Source organism: Brassica oleracea, chromosome C6 (genome assembly GCF_000695525.1).
Source record: "Brassica oleracea var. oleracea cultivar TO1000 chromosome C6, BOL, whole genome shotgun sequence".
NCBI classification, from domain to species: domain Eukaryota; kingdom Viridiplantae; phylum Streptophyta; class Magnoliopsida; order Brassicales; family Brassicaceae; genus Brassica; species Brassica oleracea.
The window spans coordinates 10579479-10589660 of record NC_027753.1 but is presented as its reverse complement, the minus strand read 5'-3'; the positions used below and the strand labels follow the sequence as shown (position 1 = coordinate 10589660).

The 10182-nt window shown below is 33.3% G+C and overlaps 1 protein-coding gene across 1 annotated transcript; it reads right to left on the bottom strand.

The window, feature by feature from the left end:
* Positions 1-9499: 9499 nt before the first annotated feature.
* Positions 9500-9970, bottom strand: LOC106297460 (uncharacterized protein At4g02000-like). Its single transcript, XM_013733695.1, has one exon. The coding sequence runs from the start codon at positions 9968-9970 to the stop codon at positions 9500-9502; it is 471 nt and encodes a 156-aa protein (XP_013589149.1).
* Between the last annotated feature and the right edge of the window lie 212 nt (positions 9971-10182).

Below are 10182 nucleotides of genomic sequence, written 5' to 3'. Positions count from 1 at the left end.
TATCCATTTTAGACATAGATAGAAAAGAACTATGGTCTAAAAGATAAAATCCACATTATTTACATATGTGTTTACTTCATACATCAGTGTCATTTGGGCATTTGCTTTAAAATTCTCAATGTAAATTTATAATTCAGATAAGTGCGTGGAATTTAATATATATACAATTTAATATTTAGATTAAAAATTATACACTTATCGGAAAGATTTGATCAAATATCTTACCGATTAATTGATCAACATTTGTGAACGTCATGAAATAACTTATTTTGAAAAATGGTGGAATTTTTTTTTTAAAAAAGTTGTCTCGTTGTAATAATATTATAACTACATTTAAAATTTTGTAATTAATTAATTGATAAATCGTAATTTAAATTTGTTTAATTGATTGTAAGTTATACTAAAATACAATTCATATTCGTTTAAAAAGGAAAATAAATTCATAGGTATATTATTTATTTTTATAATGTAAAAACTAAAAGTATCGTAGATTACTTTATTTTAGTGAATGATTTCTCCTACGAAAGTAACTATGTATTTATAAAATATCAATAAATTAATTATTTTGACTATGAATAAACTATTGAACAAAAAAATATTATATAATAACTTATAAAACATTTTGTATTTTATTTGTATAAATATCAATTTTATGTAATGTGTGCAACTAACTTTAATAATTTGGTATTATCAGAAACATGCAATTGTAATAACCATATGATTTAGTACTTTGAAAAGGAAATGGTATATGATTCTCAAAATGATTGGAGACAGAAATGCTACAATTTTTATAGAAAGTTGCATGAAACATTAATATAATTATTAAATTTATGATTATATTTCTATAATATATATTCTTTCATGTACACATAGCATATACTATGTACACATAGCATATACTATGTACACATAGCATATACTATATTTATGTAATTATTATGAATACTTCATTAACTGATTATACATGTAAAACAATAAATAGTTATATGTGTATACGTATATGTATATAATCATTTTATGATAGTGTAGCATGTATGATTATTGTATTGCTCGAAACCACATATATCTTTTTCATTGTCATTTCATCGTCATTAATTTTTTTATAAACCCAGTCATTAACTTTTTCAAACATCCAACAAAGTCAACTTGAATTAAACACAAAACAGAAAAATTAGCACACAGTGTTTGTAATTAGTATTTTTTTAGCAGTGATTTATGTCGATTTTTTACCAGCGATTGGACTAACTTAATCATTTTAATTGTCAATAATTTATAATCCTCTTGAGACAGGATGAACATTTTTAAATTATTTCCAAGTAGTTTTATACCAAGGATCTGAGTCAGATTTCTAACTCTTTTGAAAGGGGTCATGCAAACAACTAAACTAAGACTTTTTTGATAGTCCTACATTGTTTTAATTTTTTGTTAGGTTAATAAAAATATAAAATTCTTTGATATATTTTCACTATATTGCATTCTTGAAAATAATAAAAAAAATGTCAAATAAGTATAAACCTCTATCAACAAAAAGAAAAATAGAAACCTTCAGAGAGATAACGGTTGGTGCAAATCAAGGAAAATTGCCAAAAATACTACATTGATAGTACCATTTTTCATGTTTACACTAAACATTTTTACCCTAACTTTTAATGAAAGATAAAAAAATATTTATAACCATAAAGTTAACTAATATATACTTAGTGTTTAGAGTTGAGGGGTGAGTGGAGTTTAGGGTTTTTGAAACGTGAAATTTAGGATTCTAATAAATATATAAATAAATACTTAAAAAATACAAAGAAATTTTAAAAAATAGTTTCAAAAATAATTTGAAAAAAGAAAATTTGAAAAAAAAAATTCAAAAAAAATTTTATAAAAAAGTTCGAATTTGAAAAAGTATAATTCAAAAACATATAAAAAGAATTTTTTTTTTACTTTTAAATTTATTTATTTATTTATATAATTTTTTATAATATATATAAAAAATAATGGTATAAAAGTTTTTTACCACTTAACGAAGACTATATTTTTGAAAATGTTTCTTTAGTGTTGATAAACATGAATAATGATATCAGGAAAGATCTAGTGGGGAACCCATACATATATGAAATATTGGTTCAAATATTAACAAAATATTTGTCAAAAAAATATGAACAAAAATAACTATATTATATATAACATTTTATAGATCTGAGAATGAAACGACCATAAAACCACTGTCTCTATGTAAAATCATGTTTTGAAGATAAAGGATACAACTATACAAGCAAATGGCAAGAATTTTTTGTCAAAAAAAAAAATGGCAAGAATCAAGACGCATGTTTAGTTGGATACGGCAAAAATACTACGATTCTTACAGTGTGTCATGTCTTTTTCCAAATGTTAAGGTTAGGCAAAAAGTATAAAATATTTTAATCAAAATTTTAACAAATATGAATATTGTGCTGGATGATTTACCTTTCAAATAGTTTCTTACAAAACATGCAAAAGAAATGATTGGAGAATATTTCTCTATTTGTGTCTCTATTTGGGTCTCTTATAAGTTATAAGCCTAACTTATTAACTAGAAGTTTCGAAACAAATCAGATATTGTTGGTAAAAGACATGACCGTCAATTCGATAGTCCACACCAAACAAATTCTGGAGGAACCATGCATGTGGGTTTGACCAAGTCATGATTTTTTTTTTTTTTTGACATAACCAAGTCATGATTTTAAAGGCAAAATTTTAATTTTCATCACATAACATATGAAGTACTTTCACAATCAAATCTGATGTGTTAGTATTGCTTAGTGCCACGACTTGTACAAAATGAATTATAACTCTTCATCAGATTTGATTGTTCGGGCAGCCGGATGAATCAGTTTCTTGTTAGCGTTGTGTGCCTCTTTTCGCTTGTCTTCGGCTTCTCTTTTTTTTGCCTGGCTCGGTCAGTCCTTTCGCTTGGATTTTCAAGATTTGTATCGCTATTTTGAATAGAATAACTAAAATATCGATTGCTTGTGATTTCATGTTTTTATCTTTTTGTCGTAGACCAAGTTTGAAAATTTTATTATCGTTAATCACAACTTGTAAAACTTAGACGGTTCATTTCTGAAATGATATCTATTTTTACCAAAAAAAAAGAAATCAAGACAGTAAAACATGTGAAACATATAGTACATGTCCCTATAAAAAGATTTTGCTATCTTAGCTAATAAATCAGACGATACATTTTCAGAACGAGGAATAAAGAAAATCGAGAAATCAGTGAATCTACTCTTCAGTTTCATCAGCTCCTTTAACTCAGTGGAAAAATTAGGCCAAGCTCCAGGGTCTTGAATCATGGAAACTAGATCCTTATAATCGGTGCCAAAAGCATGACATGTCGATAGCTGGAGCATGCACTCCATCGCCCATGAGAGGGCGTCGAGCTCCGAGTGAAGGGGTGAGATTCTTCGCCGTTGGTTTCGTGCTCCCAAAAGCTGAGTTATTCCCCTAGAAGTTATCCATGTCCATCCATAACCACTGAAGAGTTCATCATGTGTCCATGATCCATCTATCATGCATCGTTCAGAATTTACGACATGTTCAGAATTTGCTTCATGTTTGCGATTTGCTTCAAACAAAGCATGACACTCTGCCTCAAGGGTCCCTGTCTATTCCTCTGAATAATTTTTCATTTCTCTCTTTCCAAGTGTACCACATAATCCAAGGGTACGGGTCTTTGTCCATCTCAGGGTCTTCTATATCGTTTTTCCGCTAAAAAAAAGATAATCTATGTTTGTATAGTGGCTTGCACTGGAGAACCTCTCTCGTGGAGTTGGATTTTCTGCATGTGCCCATGTATTTAGAGCTGGGGGACATTCAAATAAGGCATGGTTTATAGTTTCATCCTCTGCTCCACATCTGGGGCAGTGGTTGTCGCATCACATAGGATGATGTGTTAGGTTGATTGTCACTGCTAATTGTCCAGATATTGTTTGCCAAATAAAGTATTTTAGCTTTGGTGGAGCTTGTACCCTTCAAGCAAAAGCTTGGAGTTTAGTAATACTCGGCTCTACCTGGGATTCTACTGTGTCCCTGTTGAGAACGTTTCTGGCCATCCAGTATTCTGATTTAACAGTGTACATCTCATTCTTAGTATAGCTTCTAAAATGCTCCTTCTAATGATATCTTTGGATTATGGCCAAAGATTGAATCAATGGGATATCCTACGGATTGACATAGTTCTCAAGCATCTCTGAATCTCATCTTTTGGGGTTTATTCCATACTGACATCATTGGGTGGACCACAAGTGCTATTGGTCTAGCTGGTCTTGCTGGTATCGCTGGTAACCTAAGCTCTTCCCAAACTCTAATCTCATTCCCGGAGTGTACCTTTTTCTGATTCCCAACAAAACTAATGTTTTTGCTGCCATAATACTCGTCCACCCATATGAAGGTCCATCAGCTGTGTTTAGCCGCAAAGGCGTGTTATATCTGAAGTATCTATACTATTAAAAGGAAAGAATTCTTAAAAAATCTACATATGAAAGGTTGTTGCACCTATTCATTAACTATTCATTATATTTTGGTCTTACTTTTATTTTCTCTAACAATCAAAACAATAAATACATAATATAGATTTTGGGAATATCGTTGGTTTGTTTTCAATATTATATTTTTTGCCATTGTCATTTATTTATTCATCTAAAAATTATTAAATGTATTTTTGGTATAGTACTATCAGTGAAATATATGTATCACCATAATAATACGTAAATGTGTAATATTCAAAGCATATTATTCAATTTATGTTCCTTATATATGTAACATAATTTATTGCCCGATTGCGCATATATTCATATTTTAATTTTAATCACTTTTCGATCATGTTATTAAACTGTAAAATATTAGAATTTACATTTTATACAATTACAAAATTATTGGCCTTCTTATGTGTATTTATACTAAATTTTATGCAATTATAAGTTTTAAGGTTTTATCAGATTTTTAATAATTCAATTTTATTAAATCTAAATTTTGTAAAAAAAATACCAGTTGGTAGAACCTCTGATAGAATGCTACATGAAGAACATATGTCAATCCAGATTATATATGTATATCGGGTTTATCAGTTCGACCACGGGTCAGGATCGGATAAAAATACTGCTTATATCTTAATGCGTCTATAAACAACATATGTACCCCCACTAAAAGGAGTTAAACAATTTGTAAAAATAGAATACTTTTTCGCACTATTTAAATGTAGATGGACTGTTAGTCTTTAGCATTCGGTTTTGGTTTGAGTATTTTGAGTTTTGGTTCTCGGAATTTAGGACAGTTATTTACAAAGTTTGGTTTGGTTTTAGTTGGGTTGTTTTGTTTTTTTTATTTGGTTCATTAGCAAAGTTGAATATCGCATAATATGCAAAAAATAAATTGGGTCCAATTAATTTATGGTTCGATACTGGTTTTCCAGATAATTACGAATTTATAGATAATTTTGGATTATCAGTTTAAATATCATGTAATTTCGGTTGTTAGGATAAAAATATCAGATAATTCAAATAATTTTAATAATTTAAAGAATTTTTTTTTGGTAATTTATTTTATATATATTATTTTTAAAATGTTTAGTTATTTAGAAATTAAATGTAATTAATATTAGTAAGTATAGAATTTGTATTTTAAAAATTCACTTACCCTTTTGGTTCTCTGTTACTTATGAAATTCAGTTTATTTTTAATTTCAGGATTTTCAGTTTGGTACAATTTAGTTCGTGGTTCCGAATAAATGTGATCAAATCTATACAATATATCATATAAAAATATTTTTTAAATATTTTTTTTGTAATTTCAAAAACAAATCCGTGTTTTCCAAACGTGGGTCAAAATCTAGTTTTCTCCTTAAGACTCTAACCACTAAGGAATATGGGACTTGTACCAGTCTCCATAATTGTTTGCCCAGTAAGGCAAGATTGAATTCATGGATCATCATGAATCCTATCCCTTCCTCTTCTCTTGATTTGCACAGTTTTTCCCATTTTACCCAACGTATTCCTCTTTTAGACAGATTTGAACTTGTGCAATAACACTACCTAGATTTTCACATGTCTCTATGGGTAGTAGCATAGTCGACATTACGTAAATAGGTAGGGCCAAATGATAGACTTTATCAGCACTTCGTTTCCTCCATTTATTAGCCATCGACTTGTCCATCCATTTACCCGACTTTGCAACCTCTCCTTCAGGAAATCAAACAGCTTCCTTTTTGATCCATTATTTTTTTCAGAAATACCAAGATCCCCATTCCCCCTCATTTGTAATTCCTGTTGATGTTTTGACAGCTTCCTTCACATTTCCAGGTATTTTCTTACCAAAAAGTAAGGATGATTTCTCATAGTTAATGCATTGTCCAGAAGCTTTCCCATAAGTCTTGAGAATTTTCATGATTTCATCACATTTACGAGGCTCCACCTTACATAAGAACATGCTATCATCAGCGAAGAGAAGGTGTGATACCGGAGGGCTAATGCATGAGTTCCCGTTATCTTACCATGATTCTCTGCGTGATTGAGAAGGCTAACGAACGCTTCCGTGCATAAGATAGATATGAAAGGAGACAAAAGATTTCCTTGACGCAATCCGCTTTGTGGGGTAATGTTTCCTCTAGGTTAACCGCTGAACATGACATGATAATTCACCGACGTGAGGCATCACATTATCCATTCAATCCATAAGGTTTAGAATCCCATTTTAGTCATTACCGCACTGATAAAATCCCATTCTAGCCGATCATAGGCTTTACTCATGTTTGTCTTTATAGATATCCTCATATTTCTTCCGCCGGGATCTGTCCGAAGAGCATGGAATATCTCATGTGCTATCAGTACATTATCGGATATCCGTCTTCTAGCAACAAAAGCTGACTGTGTCCCAGATATCCGGTATGGTAGGATTTTCTTTAATCTCTGGTATAATACCTTCGATATTATCTTGTAATAGACATTGCAAAGACTGATGGGTTGAAATTGTGACATTTCATTTGGCTTGTCTTTCTTAGGGATCAGACAAATATTGGCATCATTGAGACCATCCGCCATAATTCCATCGAATAGAAATTAAATAACCATACGGGTTAAGTCATCTTTCACAATGTCCCATAATTTTTTATAGAATACGATTGTGAAGCCATAAGGTCCAGGTGCCTTCTCTGGGTGCATTGCAAATAGGACCAGCTTTACCTCCCATTCTGTTACAGAAGACGTAAGATCCGCATTGACTTGGTCAGAAATTGTTGTCGTAACATTTGCCAGGGCCTCCTCAATGAGCTCTAGATTGGAAGTTGTAAATAGATCTCTACAATACTTAGTAGCGATGGCTACCATTTTTTTTTCATCCTCCACTAGATTCCCATTAAAATCCAAAAGACCCATGATCTTATTCCTGGCTATTCTCTGTTTTGTAATGGCGTGAAAGAACATTGTGTTCAAATCCCCTTCTCTGAGCCAGAAAACTCTACTCTTTTGCTTCCAAAACTGTTTTTCTTCCTTAAGGGCCGCTGTGAGTTCTTTAAGTGTTGCTCCTATTTCTTCTGTTGTGGCATCATCGTCAGAGTAGAGGTTGTCCACCTTAGATTTGAGGTCTTCTATTAGTTTTTCAGCATTTAAGTCCTTTTCTCTTTTCCAATGTCCTAGAGCTCTCCTAGAACTGGATATATGATCCATGATACTTGCATTAGGAGAGAGCTCAGGAGAATTCCAGCCATCTATAATCACCTGTCTTATCTCTTCACTATTCAGACATCGCTCTTCAAATTTGAATGTTTTCCTTTTCCTTGTTGGTTTGGATAAGATATCTGCTAGTATCGAACGTTGGTCTGATTCCCACATACATAAGTACTGTACTTTTGAATGTGAGAATTTTTAATGCCAATCTTCGTTTCCAAGAGCACGACCTAAACGACATTGTACATATCCATTGGGGCGTTTTCCGGCCCATGAAAATTGGTTCCCAGTACATGAAAACTCAAGCCTACCACAATCTGAAATCATCTGATTGAACGAAAGAAATGATGTGTCAGATCTTCGTTTTCCTCTTTCTTTCTCATGGTATCCTGTTATTTCATTAAAATCACCTATCATAAACCAAAGACCATCTCTAGTTGTGGCAAAACACCTAAGACGTTCCCAAACTTGATCTCTTCTTTCTAAAACAGGGTCCCCATAAATGAATATCTTATAGACATTTATTCCATTAATGACTGTTTTTACATTATTCGAAAATAAAACAACAACTTGAAAATCATCCATAAAAAATAAACTTAAACCAGGCCAAGTGGCTCAACGGTAAACAATTTATTAAAACCTAAGCCAGCCTAAATGTTTTACAACATCAGCTTCCTACGTCTCAGAAAAGAACAAGAGTCTGATGCTTCTGACACATCTCCATGAGGCGTCGAACTGTGACGTCGTTTCTTATCCCTCGACAGTTCCAACTGAGTGTCTTCATTGATGAAGGTGGGGCAGATATTTGACATCCACCATAACTTTATGTTGATTACCAACACTTGTTGTAGCTTTCCTCGAACCTGATGACTGTAAGCCCCTTCTACCACGAGCAACATTCCCCACTTGTGTTGTTTTAGCATTGATTTGCGGCGAAGCTCGACGCTGGTTTCCCAATTGCGATGTTGGGAACAGAGAGCGTGTGATACTTCTTGTTACTGTTTTCTCAGCCGCATCCTCATCAGCCTCATCCTTGTCTGCGTTTTGGTTTGCTTCAATCATAAGGATTGAGCTCTCTAGTATATTTTGAATGTTAGCTTCCATGTCTGGGGATTTAAAAGTTACAAGATCTTCTCCCAGCAAGTCATCTTCCTCCATTATCATTAGCTCATTGCCAATAGGCTCTTCCATGTCAGCATCAGCTGCATCTCCTTCTTCATTATCGTTATCATACTCATTCATGGCAGCAATTTTTAGAGCATTGTACGGAGGGATTAGGTCCTCTGCTCTGGCTTCCACATCTGAGACAAGAGTTCGTGTGGATGAGTTTGACCTGAAGGTTACATTGCTATCAATAAGAGGCTGCTCAGTAGCTGTTCTTGATTTTGGTTCAATGGAACCAGTTATCGCTGACCGAGGCTTAAGGGCCTCACCAGCTGAACCTGATGATGTATCCCTAGTTTGATGATCATTTATCTTCAAGGGCCTGAGCTGTTTCTTCTTCCATACTCGCTCTTTACTAGCGTCTTGATGTCTTCATGCAATATCCTGCTTGCGAACATAGGAGTACGGATTGTATCGAGAGTCTCTAGGATTGGTAGCTCGATTAACACGGCTTGAATGAGAAGACTGTTGCACACGAGAATAAGAGCTTGTTCCTTCTTTGTAAGGCCTATAACTGGTCTCATCTATCACTCGTGCGTTTCCAGTGGTTACTCTTTAGCCAGCATCTCTCTGTTCGCCTCTACTAGCATTTGAACGAACTCGATGAAACACTGTTTCTCAAGTTGTCATTTGGCTTATCACATTACTCTACTTCGTCAAGCAATCTTGAGCCTCATGTGACATAAGACCACATGTGGTACAATGCTTAAAAACCTTTTCATAGTGGAGCTTAATGGTAATATCCTCTTTATTTATTGTTTGAAGTTTCCTTGAGAACTTCAAGGGCTTAGAAGATTCCATCTCAACATTGATCTTTCCCTTTGCAGCATCAATCGTGTCCACTTTCCCAAGTTGATTACCAATAGATTCTAGATTTTGATGAGTGCAGAGATGAAGTGGGATCCCTTGGAGGTGAATCCAAAACAGCACCATCGACGGATAGTGTTCGTCTATCACCGGCTCCCAGCGTACCAACACGAACATAGAGAAGTTGTGATGGAAAGGGCCTTGGTTGAGAACACAATTAAGATCTTCCTCATTATCAAAATTGAATAGAAAATGTCCATTACCCAAATCGCAAGCGGTAATCTTTTCTGACATACCCCATTGTTCCGGCATAGCTACAAAGAGTCTTTCCACATTTTTTTTTAAATTTAAGAACTTGCCAATACGATACAAGCTTTATTCTCTTATGAGATGTTCATCGGCTTGATCCAGCAATTGTATCGGCTCATCATCATCTTCCTCAAGAATGATGCCATTGATTTGATTTCTACCGTACAAAGATACACTAGTTGATTTCCTTTAGATCGAGAACAGAGGGCGTCGAG